The sequence below is a fragment of the Xiphophorus hellerii genome, chromosome 20, assembly GCF_003331165.1.
Source record: "Xiphophorus hellerii strain 12219 chromosome 20, Xiphophorus_hellerii-4.1, whole genome shotgun sequence".
NCBI classification, from domain to species: domain Eukaryota; kingdom Metazoa; phylum Chordata; class Actinopteri; order Cyprinodontiformes; family Poeciliidae; genus Xiphophorus; species Xiphophorus hellerii.
This window is the reverse complement of record NC_045691.1, coordinates 28,639,232-28,655,943: the sequence shown is the minus strand read 5'-3', so window position 1 is coordinate 28,655,943 and position 16,712 is coordinate 28,639,232. Positions and strand designations below refer to the sequence as shown.

General features: G+C 37.4%; 1 protein-coding gene across 4 annotated transcripts in view; it reads left to right on the top strand.

Moving 5' to 3' along the window:
• slc2a9l2 (solute carrier family 2 member 9, like 2) overlaps positions 1-16,712 on the top strand; it is a 120,900-nt gene that overhangs the window by 47,315 nt on the left and 56,873 nt on the right. For all 4 annotated transcript variants that reach the window (XM_032550478.1, XM_032550477.1, XM_032550476.1 and 1 more), the window contains 2 exons: positions 7,061-7,248; positions 12,072-12,182. In XM_032550478.1, the coding sequence (XP_032406369.1) occupies positions 7,061-7,248; positions 12,072-12,182 (299 nt within the window). The remainder of the gene's footprint in view (positions 1-7,060; positions 7,249-12,071; positions 12,183-16,712) is intronic.

Below are 16,712 nucleotides of genomic sequence, written 5' to 3'. Positions count from 1 at the left end.
CAACATGACTCTGGAGATAAGTAGCTTACCATATTTTCTATCAGCAGGGAAGAGCAATTATATCGGTATATGCGTGATTATCATCACATTGAAGAAAGATTTTCCATAAGCCTGTTTTATTCACCACTGATAAAAGGACATTTTTAGATTAAAACTCTCCATTGAAAGAGAGAGTAGAGGTTATTTCCTCTGTAGGTTTTCTTTACAGGACCATCTGCATCTACTGCACCAAAGCGTGTGTTATAATCATTTTACACTTTTATAGTGTCGATATGTACAGTCAGTGTTGTATAAAGTACTGAAATCTCAGAGTCAAGTAAAAGTACAAGTACCTCTCCAAAATATGACTTTGGTAAAAGTCGAAGTCACTGACTGAAATGTTACTTGAGTAAAAGTCTTAAAGTATTTGAAACTTCTTGTACTTAAGTATGGAAATTACTGTAAAAATGGATGTACTCAAGTAATGTAATGAAAAGTACAAGTAAAAAGTAAAACAAAGCAAATGCAGTTTGAATGACATTTTTTATATTTTGGTAAACTTGTCAAATACACTTAAAATAATGTACCCAACCAAGTGCAGGCAAAATTAAACCTGCTAATAGATATACCTGCAGGCATCATTTAGTTAAGAAAATTAGGTGCTTTACCTATAGCACAAGGTTAACTTAACCTGCTTTACAACTGAACCAGCTTCTTAGTATACCCTCCAGGACAGAAAATACAAAGTTTTTGTAAGCCTTAAGTTTTCCCTTCAAGTAAGGTCAGTGCTGAAAATGAGAAAAATAAATAGTACAGAAAATGCGGCCAACAAGAAGAAAAAAAGCTGTTACGATTACTCTACTTCACAAATCAGTGAATCAGTCAATCCTACAGTCAGTAGGTGGTGCACACAACTGGTCATTATGCAAAAGAAAAAAAGAATTGGGAGGGAAATGCAGCTTATTGGCATCTGTAAACCTGGTTTTGAACTTGCATGCCTTTCCTATATTCGTTAAATTTAGTCTAAATTGCTATTGCTATGGCTTCTGTCCCCCCTTGAACAGAGGAGTCTAGGTAGCCTGCTACAGTCAACATTAGGCCTAAGCTAAATACACCACGTGTGGAACTGAAACAATGCCAAACAAAGTTCATTTATGGTCAAGATTTCACAATACAGTAGTGCCTAGTGACCAAGCTATAGTTACTGAAACAGGAGGATTATAACCATTTCATAAGACGTTACCTCGATGTGTTTCTTCAAGTTGGACGGGGAGTTTTTGTAAGATAGAATTTCCATGTGACTGCTACTGATTGCGAGACTTGCTTTGTGTTTAATGGGAGAAGCGAAACAGGTGTATCCTAATTAAAAGTAAAGAAATCAAGAAATGGCAAAAAATGTGGAATGAAGATAAGAAAGGAAGAAGATTATATGAAGTACAAAAGTCAGTTTGAATTCGAAGCATTAATGAACGAAACAGAAGAGAAGAAATAATAATTAGTAGATTAAGAGTAGGTCATACCTACTTAAATGACATGCTTTATAAAATAGGGAGGAAAAATAATGATAAATGTGAGAGATGTGGAGAGAAAGAAAATGTAGAACACATATTGATGAACTGTAAGTCAAATGAACTCGAAAGGGAAGAATTAAAGAGAATAGTTAGAAATATGGGGCATGAATGGAATCTTAAAGGTATATTAGGAAATGAAGGAAACATAACAGATATTCACAAATTAAGGAAAGCATTGTTTATTTATCTTAAGAATACAAAATTAAAAAGTAGAATTTAATAGATATGAAGTAATGCTTCTACACACTCATGTACAGTAGGTGGCGGTATGCACCTTAAAGTTGCTTGTGATCCGCCATAATAGAAAAGAAGAAGAAGAAGGTGTATCCTATTGGTGGTGATGAACAAGCCCAGGCAAGCAGGCTACGGACTTTGTTCGGTAGCCTACTTGCTACTTGCTAATCAGTAGGTGGGGTCAAAACACTTTGTTTCTCTCTCTCGCTTTTTTGTAACGAGTAACTAAACCACACATTGAAAATGTATCGGAGTAAAAGTACGCAATTAAGTTCGGAAATATAGTGAAGTAAAAGTGAAAGTCATCAAAAATTTTCATACTCCAGGAAAGTATGAAGTACTCCAAAATATACTTAAGTAAAGTAGTGAAGTATTTTTACTTCGTTACTATACAACACTGTGTACAGTAATAATGCAACACAAACAATGAAAATTGAAGTTGGTTGCATCACACCTGTGTTGTTCTGGCATATATATTTTGTGGCATAAAATCCCCACAAAATATAGTTTTTAGTCAGAAATATACATTGTTCCTTTCTTAACTCATTGGAGTAGTTTATTTTTTATATATATACAGTACAGACCAAAAGTTTGGACACACCTTCTAATTCAACGGGTTTTCTTTATTCTCATGACTATTTATAAGGCAAGAAATCCCACTTATTAACCTGACAGGGCTCACCTATGAAGTGAAAACCATTTCAGGTGACTACCTCTTGAAGCTCATCAAGAAAATGCAGAGTGTGTGCAAAGCAGTAATCACAGCAAAAGGTTGCTACTTTGAAGAAACTAGAATATAAGGGGTATTTTCAGTTGTTTTACACTTTTTTGTTTAGTGCATATTTCCACATGTGTTATTCATAGTTTTGATGCCTTCAGTGTGAATCTACAATGTCAATAGTCATGAAAATAAAGGAAACTCATTGAATTAAAAGGTGTGTCCAAACTTTTGGTCTGTACTGTATATATACTGGTGCATTCAGTCAGACTCTAAACACATACTCACACCGTCCTTGTACTTTCCAATTACTGGACCACACATCCCAGGAGAACTTGAGCCTGGTTTCATGTTGGCAGCTCTGTATCTTGTGTGGTCAGGGTCCACACCGTCTGCCATCAAACCATCGAATCCCAATGAACCTGCCTTTTGGTCCCTTTTGTTCTCAAAGATTTTCTATTCTGGGTTGTGTCCTTAATCTTCGTCCACCTGAGTTTTTCCCACAACCTCAGGGATTCACCTTTAGGGGCGAAAGGATCAAAAACACAGGGAGAGGTGCCTTTATACCCTCTTCTTTTCTCTAGTGCTGAGGTGAAAATGGCTGCCAGAAACCTGGTCAGCTCTGCCTCAATAAGAAATAAGTGTGTATTTCAGTTTTTTCCCTGGGATTTAGAAAGAGCACAACTGTAGACAGTAATTTTTTGATGTTAATATATGGTAAATCTGACTGTTTTAATGTGATAAAATGCTATAGAACAACTCAGATCAAAAACAAATTTTCCCTAAAACTTTGTTTGGTATGTTAAGCTAACATCCTGCAGGAAAAGCAACATGCACCATTTTGCAGGAGCATCTGCTGGGTCACAATTTCTGGAAATTTCTTGCAAAAATATTTAAATAGGTTGGCAAATAATAAATAATGCCAGTCGATAACCAAACGAAACCTCCCCAGACTTACTGAGAGGGGGAAAAAAAATACATCATTCATAAATAAAAAGATTTTTCACTTTAAGCGATTTGCTTTTGGATTGGTATTCTGTTCTCACATGTTTATAATCCGTGCAATTTTAACCAGAGGATCTGCATATAACCTAGGGACATGTTTAAAGTAACCATCCTATCAAGTATCAAGTCTACTTTAAATCGACTTCAGAGTAAAGTTTAATAAACAATATGGCATTAAATCCCCCCTTAAGCAGTCGCAGTTTAAATGAGCCTTTCCCTCTGCTCTAAAAAAGGAAGAATTTACAATTTCATTCAGAAATATGTGGGCACAGATTTTAAAAAAAAAATCATTTTCCATAGATTGGCTATAAAACGTGCAGATGGATTTAGACTTGGAGATCACAATTTAGAACCAACAATAGATTTATAGCTTTTTACTTATGCTTGTTCCTCCTGCTGGAACTGAGTGATAATGCATTTTATAATGGTTGGATAAAATATTCCAAACACATTCTCCAAAATGAGGGCAGATGATCATGTGAATTACTTCTATGTGTGACTTGACCAATCTGAAAAAAAAATAAAAATAATAAAGGGGATTTTTTGCTTGAGGGTTGCAACATAAATCAGCATTTAAATTCCACTAATCGCTGCAGGAAGCGCACCGAGTCATTTGCACCACAGTAAAACCTAATTTAGTGTTGAGGATATTTTAGAGGAGCATTACAGCACAGAACATGACAGAAGTGAAATGCAGCCTCGGGATATTCACACTTTAAAGAAATCCCGCTGCGTTTTTATGTAATTACACAATGATCTGTCATTTGCTGCTCCAGTGAGTGTATATAAATAAATAAATGAATGAATAAATAAGGGTTTTTAAGAACAAAGTATATGTAATGGAATATGGACTCGACAGCTATGCCTTTTTTCCCCTTTTGGCATTATTAGTCATATAGTTGTGGAGGAATTTATGGCCTTTTTTCTTTTTTTTGAGTTCATTGATATTCACAACATTTATTCATGAACAGATCCTCTCAGCCTTACACAGTCTGAGCTTGGGCTGAGTGGTAAGGGATGCCACACTCATCTATCTGAACACACCAACACTTATGTCCATACATCTATGTGCAGATGAGTTGGCAACGTGGCGTTTAGAGTCCCACCCAAAGACACTTTCACATGGGGGAAACTGAAATTGAACGTACAATCTTCTGGTTAGAAGTTTGGTTACTCTTCTCACTGATCCACAGCCATCACAATCAGCTGAACTTGAAAGTGGCGAAAATCGTTTCTGGTGTCCTTCCGACTTAGCATTGTGCTAACTTACTTCCTTTGGAAGCAGCAAGTGTGTACTCTGTTTAGAGACACACTCTTATCCAGGAAAGTAGCTAATTTTTTTGCCTCAATTTATTATGAGAACCGTGGGTTTGGCCAAAGAATCAATATATCTTCCTGCCTAAATTAAATCACTCAACGATTATGCACAGAAATAGTTTAAGGGATATTATTACGTCACACATGTTAGTTTATGTCGTATTTCTGTGTGTGACCTAAAAGGAAGAGGAGATTCACAAAATGGAGCAACTGCTGACACTAAACGTCAGCTCTGTAGGTGACACTCACCCACATGCATCACATCTGCAGGCGAATCACCGTGTCAGTCAGGAAATGTTGAAACCACACGCGCTGTAGAAATGTCCCTGGCGTGTTGTTCTGCTTCATGACATGATCCAGTGTTACTGAATAAACAGTGTGAGCTCAGTCAAAGGTAATAAATCAACCTTTCATTTCCCCATGGTTTCCTTGCAGGGTCTCCTCTGACCCTGCGCAGCAGGTACTCTGACCCTAACCCTTGACACATTTTATCACTCTATTGATTAGGAGGAAGGATTGTCTCCCAATTGATCAGTGGCTTTATCCCTCTCTAAAATGTCCTTGCACAGGATGCTGAATCCTGGTTTACCTCATGTAGATCATCAGACTGTGATTCTGTGTGAGATAAAGAGAAGCACTGCACTGTCTATAGGACCATATTGATGAATGTCAAAGCCATCCGTTAAATCCTTTCATTTACTCAAGTGGATTTAATTATGCTTATTTTGTTACTTCACTATTTTATGTTCAAGGGAGAACTCACAGGAAAAGTTAAAGCAAGTAGATAAGCATCTTTTGCACTGGTACAACATCGTTAAAACAGTTTTTCACTTGTGAAATCACCTGTGTGCACTTTGATTGGAAAAGCATAGGTTTTAAAGAAGAATTGATAAAGGAGAGAAAGTTCCCAATAGCAAAGGACCAAATTCTTAAATATGAATCTTAACTGCTGCCCATCTAAAAAAAATACAATCTTGAAACAAACTCAACACCTGAAAGCGAACACGTATTAGCAGTATTTCAATGAGACTAACTTGAGTAGATGGATGTGGAGCAAAATATATTGGAGATGGTCTCATGCAGAATGACCAACACATTCTCACTCCCAACTCGTCATATATTGACGAGTTAGGACAATTTCTGACCATGCGTCACATATTGACGCGAAGGGTACCCCCTTCGCGTCAAAAGTTGACGACTTGGGCAGGGTCCTTCAGCGTCACATGTTGACGATTTGGGCAGGTCACATGTTTTACGTGGATTTTTCACGCGAAGGGTTCTCGTAACCGCTGCCGAACCTTCAAAACCCAACGATTTGGTTAGGTTTAGGGCAAAAATTACGGTAAGGCATAGTGTAAAACACCTCGCGTCACATATTGACGCGGAAGGGGTACCCTGCGCGTCAACATGTGACGAGGACGGACCGTCCCATGCGTCAATATATGACGAGTTGGGAGTGAGAATGGGTTGGAATGACATATATAGGTCAAGCCCCGACAGGGTGCAGTAGGAGTTTGGTTTGGGACTTGTACTAAAAGATGAGCTTGCAGTTAAAGATGGACTAATGATATCGCTCTAATCGTAGTTGCCACTTCTGTGACATGCTTACCTTCAGCTATGTTCAAAGAAGACGTTCACATTCAAAGTTAAACGAAAGCAAAAGAATAACTTCACTTTCGTCTTCTTTCCTTTAATTTCTACTGGACCCTTTGGACTATTTCGACCACACATTTTGGAGCTCAGAATCCATTTTGTTGTCCGATACAAATGGTGTGGATTTTGATATGTTTTTATATACGCTGCAGTAGAAGATTTAAAACATTGAAATTTGTGTTCCTGTAACATGTTGGGTAGCTCATTCACCCATCAGTAGACTTAAATTTTGTGATGGATGTCTGAGGAATAAATTTACAGACTAAGTCTAAAAGCTGTGTCACATAGATGCTACAAACTTGCACAATTCTCTGTAAAAATTGAAAAAGAATCATTTCCTCTATCATTGCATTGAATGTTTGAATGTTGAAGCTGCAGAAAACACATTTACATTTGATGTATTCCAATTAGACGTTCAAGTTCTAAGCAGCTCTGTTTGTGAGAATATACAATGTTCTCGCTTGCTGTGCAACTCATTCCCGTTTATCTTTAATCCCAGCATGACAGCTGTGATTGATGGTTCTTGCTCACTCTGTGTTTATGACTGCGTGTATGTTTGTGTGGGCGTGCGTGTGTGTGTCAGCTTTTCAGAAGTTTTTGGGGAAGACGGATGTGTCCCAGGAGCTGGAAGAAGTCCACGCGGAGGCACGAGCTCAGGACAACGTGAACGCTGTCTCTGTGTTACAGCTGCTGAGGAGCCCAGCTGTTCGCTGGCAGCTCATCACCATCATCATCACCATGGCTTGCTATCAGCTCTGCGGACTCAACGCTGTAAGACATGGCCCCCATGTTTCATCAGGTTTTCCGTTTAATGCTGTTTTATATCCATTATTTAGGTGTTTTCGTGCACCATATTCTGAATTTTTAATAGTGAACTAAAACTGCAGGCTATTTAAAAAGATTAGTAACACATTTGTGTAATCTACCAAAAAAAAAAAAAAATTCTTCTATCTGGACATCCCTCCAGAAGATACTTTGTCACACCATGTTAGGAAGCTTTAAAACTCAGTCCACTGACAGGATGACAAGAGAAATGATTCACTATATTGCCAAAAGTATTCACTCATCTGCCTTCACTCTCATGAGTTTGAGGGACATAATCCTAATCCATAGGGTTTAGTAGGGTGTCAGCCAGTCCTTTGCAGCTATAACAGCTTCAGCTCCTCTGAAAAGATTTTCCATAAGTTTTAACAGTACGTTTATGTCGGGGGTTTTTTTTTAACCTTTTTTTCCCCAGCAGCATATTTATGAGGTCAGGCCCTGATGTAGGATAAGAAGGTCTTACTCAGTTTCTGTTCTAATTTATCCCAAAGTTGTTGTATTGAGTTTAGGATGAGGAGTTTAGGCCAATCAGATTTTTCTAAACTAAGATTCTTCATCCAGGTCTAATTGGATCTTGCTTTGCGGACTGGTGAGCATCCCTAACTGCTCCCACAAAGGAGGAATTTAGCCAAAATGTCTCAGTGTGATGAAGTTTTACATTTCTTTCACTAGGCTAAGCCAGACTGCTGTAAAATAGCTTCATCTTGTTGGGCACCAAACCTTACGTCTGACACAATACAATCAGATCAGTGCTGTTCTTCTGGCCATTGCTGAACCCAGACCCGGTTAATATATTACAAGACAGAGTGGCCTGATTTGCCACTTGTATCGACATGTTTCCTCTGCTCTAGAGTCCAGCGGTGGCATGCGCTTGGTAATGTGAACCTTGGATCCAGCTGCTTGGCCATGATAACCGATTAAATGCAGGTGTCTATACAATGTTCTTGAGCTACTCCGAGGAAGTTCACGCAAGGTTTGAAGGTCTGCAGCTTTTGACTCTGCAGAATGTTGGCAACCCCTGCACACCATTAGCCTCAACATCTCAGTTTACTGTGGAGTGTTTTGTAACAAGAAAATATGATGACTAGACTCATTGCACAGAAAGCATCCTCTCATGGTGCCCTGGAATCGCTGACATTTAAAGAGACTTTCTGCATGTTACTCAATTTTATATATATTTAGCCATGGAAGTGACTGGAACGCTAGAATTTAATGATTTGGAGGGGTGACCTAATATTTTGACTAATATAATGTATTTTTACTTCATGAAAACTTTATTGTGTTTTCTTTTTAAGGGATAATTTGCTCTGTTGTTGCACTTTTAGCAGTCTTTGAAGGATTTTTGGGCGATAATAGGAGTTAAGCTGTTGGCTTTGTGACTGTCTCACTAACATATCCGAGTTAGAATCGGCCTGGTAAAAGCAAATGCATTCGCGCCAATATTTCTATAGGCATTCCAAACAATTTAATAATTCACCAGAGATGCTGTGTTGGACAAAAGAATGACATGACAGTCGATTTTCTACTCAGCTGCTCAGATGTGCTGCCCAATTTATGTCCTAGAAGTGACAAAAACATCAGAAACCTCTCGTCAGGGGGTGGATCAGGTGTAGCGGCACACCGTTTTGTCGTACCTTCCCTTGGGAAATCTACATTCACAGTTGTGACTGCAGATGAGAGATTTCTTCCAAAATATGTCCTTTCTCTGCTCTATACTCACGATAAAATCCAAGGATAAAATAGGTTATGATTAGGGATTTTCTTTGAATGTCCATCAGGAAGACTTTGTAAAAACGCAAACTCAATCAGTTGAAATTTGGTGGAGAATTGTAACATGAATGAAGAAGATCCAATTTATTTTTACCTTTGTTAATAAATGAAAATGTGTATTTGGGAAACAAGTGTTTTTGCCTCCTTTCATGAGAGGGTGAAAGATAAGGAGCAGCTTTTCCCTCTGACCAGAGGAAGTACTCTCTCCAGGTTTGATCATTATGAATCAGAATTCAAGCAGTTTATAATCTTATCCAATTAGATGAAAGCATGAGCTTTCTATCGATCCAGTGCTGTCCAGTGATAATGAATGTTTCCCAAAGAATTGAAAGATAACGGTACATTTATCTCTTTAACAAACACACAGAGGCCAAGTAAACTCCCACATGCTGACAGTGAACATTTATTGCTGCAGCATTTCAGCACTGAACAGTCTTTCAGCACTAGACCTTCATCAGGCGATATGCAGTAAAGGTTTTTGCCTGGTGGAGGCCGGCTACTTTCATATCACAACAATAACTCTTTGTTACAAATTTTAAAAATGTGCAGAAGCTTGTCCTGACACAACCTGTCCACAGCTGCTCACTGTTTTCCATCTACAACATGTATAGTAAGGAAACAATCCTCCTGCAGGAGCGATGTGTACTTGCGTTGTGCCAGCAGTTGCGGTCTGAGCTAAGCAGCAGCATGTTCTGATTGCCACTGACTCACGAAGCAACTTAATCATCTGGAAAGGCACTGCTGCCATGTGTGCTGTTTAAGATGTTAAAAGCGTGATCTTGATTGAAATTTAGAGACTTTGGTATATAAGTGTGTTGTAATTGCTGCTCCCTTTAAAGATTTTTTTCTCCAAGAACCTTTGCACTTTCTCATGTTACCACCACATATTTTATTGCATTCCACTGTGTGTAATAGACCAACACAAAGAGCTCAATATCAGCCAGTCTGACTGGAGAGCATCTGTGAGAACATTTGTTTTCACGTCTTACCACACATTTTCAATTGACTTTGGATTTGAACTAACTGGGCCATTCTAATATGTGGATATTTTTGATCAAAACTATTACGCTGTAGTTTTAGTCGTATGTTTTTGGTGTGGCAGGTAAACTTCTGTCCCAATTCCAAGTTTTTGCAACCTCTAAACAAGTCTAAGTTCAGGATTGCCCTCTATATAGCGCCATCTGTCTTCTCTATCAACTCTCCACAGCTTCTCTATCCCTGCTAAAGAAAAGCACTCCTTCCGCATGACGATGCTGCGCGAGTGTCGCAATAATTATGTGTGCAAGGGAACATTTACCCCTCACATTTGAAAAATGTTTGGTTGGATCTCTCCACATTCATAATGAAATATTATTTCCCTCTTCACTATTGCTTCACTAAAAGAATCCATTCGACTTTATTGATAGGAGAATACTCAAAAAACCAAAACTCAACTTGCGTACAACAATTCACCGCACCGCATACTCCGAGCATAAACAACACCAGACACCAACGGCACTAGCCCAAATGTTCAAAACTTCATACTGTAATAGACCATATGGTTTTAAAAGCCTAACTCCACTCTAAATTTCACCTTTTCCCTGTTGTCTGTGTTCCTTGATCTTCATGATGTGTTTCAATAATGTTTACTACCGAATCCCTGAAGCCAATCACACCAAATTTCTCATCCAGGGGTTTTAGGAGAAACGCTGTGAGATCAAATTCAGATACTATTGTTCTTTGCTGTTTCTTTGTAAAAAAAGAAAAAAGTGTTTACTATTGTTTGTCACTTTGTGTTAATCTGTTAAATAAAATCCAAATAGAACACAATAGAGTTGAAGTTAATCATAGCTAAATGTGAAAAGGCTCCACCTTTCCTAGCTGCCGCATGTGGCTAAAATTTCAGATCAAAAACCTTGTTAAATAAAAGGATGATGTGCCTTTCAATCCAGGGACATAAGATCCAGTTCCATCTGGAACGGTGCAGTTTAGTTCCTCTCTGTGTCTCTCCAAATTGCTCTCATCAAGGATGAAACTGTTGAAATCACCGGAAGGATGAATATCTGTGGGAGTGGAAACGGACGGTGCTTAACTGAATATTACAGGATCAAATTCCTATATTTGATACGCTGGTGGAAATGTCAGTAATTTCCATTTAAGCAAGAAATGATGAAACTGATGTAAAAAGTCAAGGATAAGAAGATGACCTAATATACACACATTTCCTTTCAGCAGAGACAGGAATGTAATTTAGATTCCTGACGGGGTTTTGTTGGAAACACGATGCCGTATTCATAAATGTCCAGTAATTCCAGTAAATGTTACAGACTGGAATAATTTAACTGTGTCCCGGCTACTTGATGTTCTCTACAATATCAGTATTTCATCCTGTTTGTGCTTCTAATTCCAAAAACCATTACTGAAATCATTTGTAATGTTGGTTTGGAAAAATGATGAAAGCTTATAGAAAGAAATCCATTATTTTTTAAAAATAGGATATGTGTTTGAAGCCTGAAAATTACTCCAGGAGTGCTTCAACAACTCACCAAAAAGGTCACAAAAGACAACAACAAAAAAACAAAAACAAAAGTTTTGAGGATGATCACGTTTGATCATCCGCTTGATCTACAGTATTTGAGCTTTTAACTATTCAAACATCTTATCTTAATTTCGAACCTCACTGGTCTCGGTGTTAATCGTGTTACTGGGTGTTTTGATGTCTCCATCTGAGTAATCTGTCTCTGCAAGATCTAATCTCATTGCCAGTCCCGGTTTTATGCCATTTTCTTTTCACTTAGTTCACGGGTGATAAAAATCATAACAGAGAATAATTCTCTACGCTTTAAGACTAAAGACATGGCAGAGATTGTTGCAGCAAATCTCTACAACAAAGATGTTGTAGAGATCAATGATGTTTTAATCATTAAAACATCGTTAATGTTTTAATGATTTTTTTAAAACATTAAACACTTTATTGATGAATAAATAAAACTATCAGTAAAACTTGATTTGTTTTCTTGCAGATCTGGTACTATACTAATGGGATCCTACGGGAAGCAGGGTTTGCAGAGCACTTGCTCCCTTACGTCACACTGAGCACGGGGGGTATAGAGACTCTGGCCGCCATCTTCTCAGTGAGTACGCCTGATGCCTTTACTTGTTTAAACTCAACGCAGTTCTTTTTATGGTGCTGAAATTGAAACATCAAGGTGAAAAGAAGTTGACTCAGGTTGAAAGGAGGTGATTCTTGTGTATTTTTATTCATCTCCAGTGAATACTCCATTGTGCCCAAAGACACTGCTGCTGTTAGATATGCAGCAGTTAGACACAAGCTGCTTCAAATATGATCATTTTAGTTTCAAAACTGCACTTAACAGTCTGAAGAAATTCGGTTTGGTGTTCTCTATGCTCTGGCTAGACAATAACACATATTAAGGTTAATAAATGAGGCATCAAAGATGTCAGAGTGAAGAAGTAATTAATGCCAATTGATGTCAGTGTTACTAATGTCACAATCGAAATATATAATCCCATAGTTACAGAAACCGAAGGTTGTTATTATGCCCACCTTTACACAGTTTGGCTGACAGATCCAGAAATTCAATAAAAGGAAAATAGTCTTTTAATTTAAGCACATCTACATACAACTACATGTTGTTCATGTTATTTATGTTATCAAAACATAGCTTTTGAAATTCTTGAAAAGGGTAATGCTGAGGTGCTAGGTTAATGCTAATCTCTCGAAAATCCCATTCTTAACAATTAGCATCAATGCTGTACAAATGATCTTAGGCAAATACTGACGTGTACAAACTTAACACATTAATATGAGTTTATATATTTACAGGCTTATATTCCCTATGGTCTGAGGGATGGAGTAGCATGCTTTTAATCCAAGTGTGTAAACTCACTGAATCGTTTAATGTGCTCATGTTGGGGAGAGTTCTGCTTGTTCTAATCAAAAAAAGATAACGCGATAAGTCCGCAGAAGAAATCTTTTAAATATGCGGCAAAATGACTTCACCAAACCATTAGGTGGAGATTTCTGCGAAGGAAAAGCCTTTTACTGGGCAGAAAATTAAAGAAATCTTAAAAACTCACAAGCTTTCAAAATAACTTGCTTGCATTAATCAAGTTTTGTTTGACATTTTTTGGTGTCGTTTCTTTTTTTCTGTCTCTCTCTTTTTTGTAAATCTAACTAAAGAGAATCTTCTTAAACATTTGACAACAAACAAGCTATCCAACTTCAGAACCTTTCTTAGCCAGCTGCTGTTTTATAATAAATTGAACTTCACAACAATGGCAAAGCCTCATTGCACTTCTTTACAATTTAGTGTATGGTAATTCTATGCACAGCTTTTCTTTGCTTTACTCTTTGCAGCACAAACCACATGACACCCTATCCTCTATCACATTAGTTTATCTCTCGCTTTTATCCAATTTAACCTTAATTTGATCAGTGGAAGGGAGGGCGTGGAGAGGTGTTATTGCACAGAGTGTACGTCTGGCTTTTATTTTTTAAATTTACTTCAGATTGACATTAATGGCCATTGGTAAGAGCTACAGATGTAAATGCAATCTGCGGCAGGTTTTACATTCTTCTCAGATGACGACTAACAAATACCTCAAATGCTCCTCAAATACTCATTCTCACAAGGTTTTAATGCTTTTATAATATGTAGTGCAAAATATAAAGTACATGGTACAAAGTACTTTTATTATGTGGATCTCAGCTGTCCCATCAACTGAGTACCAAAGCTCTACTATGGTTGGTAAAGGGAGATTCTTCCATAAATCCATATTATTTTTAATAAACATGTTGATGTAGTCCACTGAGCCCACCGAGTTGTCCAAATTCACTCTTCAAAAAAAAACAATTAAAAAAAGTTAAATATTTAATTTTTGTAGTTCACCACAATTAATAGTGGTAGTATATTTACAATACCAAGTGAATTTGCTTTATGGGATAAATTCATCCAAAATAAACGTTAATAATTTATTAGGTTGCACCAACACTGAAACCTGACCTCTGCCAGTTAATTTCTGGTTGCTTGCTTGTCTCCAATTACTTACGCTCAGTGTAAACAACTCTAGCCAAGTGCTGCCATCTCTTCAATAAATCTGTTCTCATTCATATGTTTTAGTTTTTAGGTTGCCAAAATGCCTTAAATATTGTGACTTTAAACAGCTATTAACATCACATTTTCAATCATAGTTTCTTCCAAGATTAAGCCCTAATATGCCAAATATTAAATCTGACACCTGACTTTGGATTAAAACTGATTTTATGAGTCCAAAGAACCTGGACCAGGTTCTGAGCCTTACTGGAGTCTCTCACAAAAAAGATCTAACTAAGTAGCTCCTTTAAACATGAGGTTTTAACCAGAGCCACTTAACAATAAATTAAATCAACAAACAAAATGAATTATGTAATTTAGATCTAATGAAAGTGAGTCATATGGTTTTTAAATTAGATATTAGTTTATCCTCTATGGGCCTCAGACGGGTTGGGCATTGTATAACAGATTTCTTTTGGCACTTTTCCCTCCAAAGGCAAGAGTTTCTTTTCTCAAACAGAAGCACTTAACGAAAAGCAGTGGGAAATGTTCCCTGTCATCTCCCCTCATTGAATAGGTGTGTTACTCCTCGTGTGGGATTCTCAGAATTTCTTTGAGTCTTGCGAACATTTGCACATTAGATACAATCTTTGATCTTTGAAAGATCAAACCTGAGCTGAGTCACTCAGGCCTACGGTAACTTGGTTTCAAGAGCAGGTTGACTGACTTTTGATGTGTACAGCCCTCCTTTATGTTGCTAAAAATGATGATTCACTAGATAGAAATACTTAAAATGAGAAATGTTATTTATTACAATAGTTCCCTTTAATAAATTTGTGAATTTTTTCTAGCTTTACATCATGTTATAATGTCAATCCCTCATAAAACACATGCAGAGTGTTGCTTTGACTCAAGTCGTCTGTTTGAGAAACCCTAGAATCTCTTGTAGCTTCGGTGAGAATGATTTGAATTGTGGCTTCAGATGGTTCAAATGACGTTAGTCAGAAGCTCTCACTTGGTTTCAAGATGCTGTTTTGTTTATTTTAGATAGCAATATTCAGTGTGTGCATTTTTGATTTTGGAAATGAATACACCAGAAGAATCGGTTGGCTGTAGCTTTTGCTGGTTTCCAGGAACAGTGGCTTTCCATAACAGGAACCTTCCACAATTCACAACAAACACTTCTTTCACACATTTAACATTTTTTAAATGTAAAAAATGTATAAATTGTGGGCAAATGAAAAGCTTTCCTGAGTCAGGTGACTTATTTTGGCCCGAATGTGACTGCCAACAATCTGTAAGGAAACATGAGCAGTCTGTTGGCATCCTCCAGTTTGGATTTAATGAGCTTTGGGAATACTCTGGCTCCATAGGGGCTGACCCAGAACACACCATCTTTTTCTGGTATTCCCCCATCATGTACAATAATATATGGCTGCTTCCTTTTGTTTTCCACCAGACTGTCTTTGAAAATAGAGCAAAACCTTTTAGCTGCAGTGTATTTATCTTGCTTTCTTCTTGTGTCCTTGAGTGAGCTTTGATTACCCTTTATTATTTAATAAAGGGCAAATAAATTATAAATTTAATACATTGCCCTCCTATTAAATTTATATTTGGTACATTGACAGCTTTTTGTATAGAAGCCAAGGCTTTGGATCTTTAAATTGTGTTTGTGTTCTTTTTCTTTATGGGTTCTAATGAACCCATAAAAAGCATAGACAACCATACAAATCTGTCATAAGATTTGATTCGTGGAAAGGCTCATTAAAATACTAACTTTTTAAAAGTCAGTATTGGCCCAACAAGAGGAAACTATTTTCAGGCTATGAGTAGGCAATGTTTGTCCTTCTGCCAGAAATACAATTTTTTTTTGCCTTCGAGTTATTTTACCGCCTTATCTTTTCAGATTATTAAATATATCAAATAGCATTTTGAGGCGCCAGCATTTCTGTTCCATGGGCATCAATTTGTGAACCAAAATGCCATAAATATAAGACTTCTATTTGAATAGTGTTTTTTCCCATTTGAGTTATGCAGATGAGATTGAAGACGATTGTGTTGCTTTTGTTTTTGTTAATCTGACTGACATGAACATGTTTATGTGGGCGTGGAGAAATTTGCTGGGATCTAATGCAGTGCAGATTTAGAAAAGCTTGCATTCAGCTGCGACTGTTCCCACAACAATTCCCCCCCGATCTCCAAGACAAATGTAACAGAAGCATTTTATGATTTATTATTTACTTTCAAAGCTGATCAGTGTTTCTAGGAACCTCTTACTAGTAATCCATTACTCCGTGTTTCCCTGGGGTATAAATATGTCATAACACAGAGGCCTAATTCTTTTAGCCAGTGGCTCGAGGCTGATTGACGACACATATTTATCTTGTCACCTCACTCTGCGCTCAGGAACGTTTTTTTTTTCCCCATCCCCACAAAACACATTTGTACTCTGAAATGGGCTGTCCCTGCTGTATTTCTCAACTCTCTGATCATTTGAATAGGTTCTGCTTGGAGCACAAAATGAGGTGGAACATTTGGTTTTTCAGCACAGCCATCTGTAAGAAGGACTTACAAAAGAAACGGTAAAAACTTCCTGAAACACGTTGG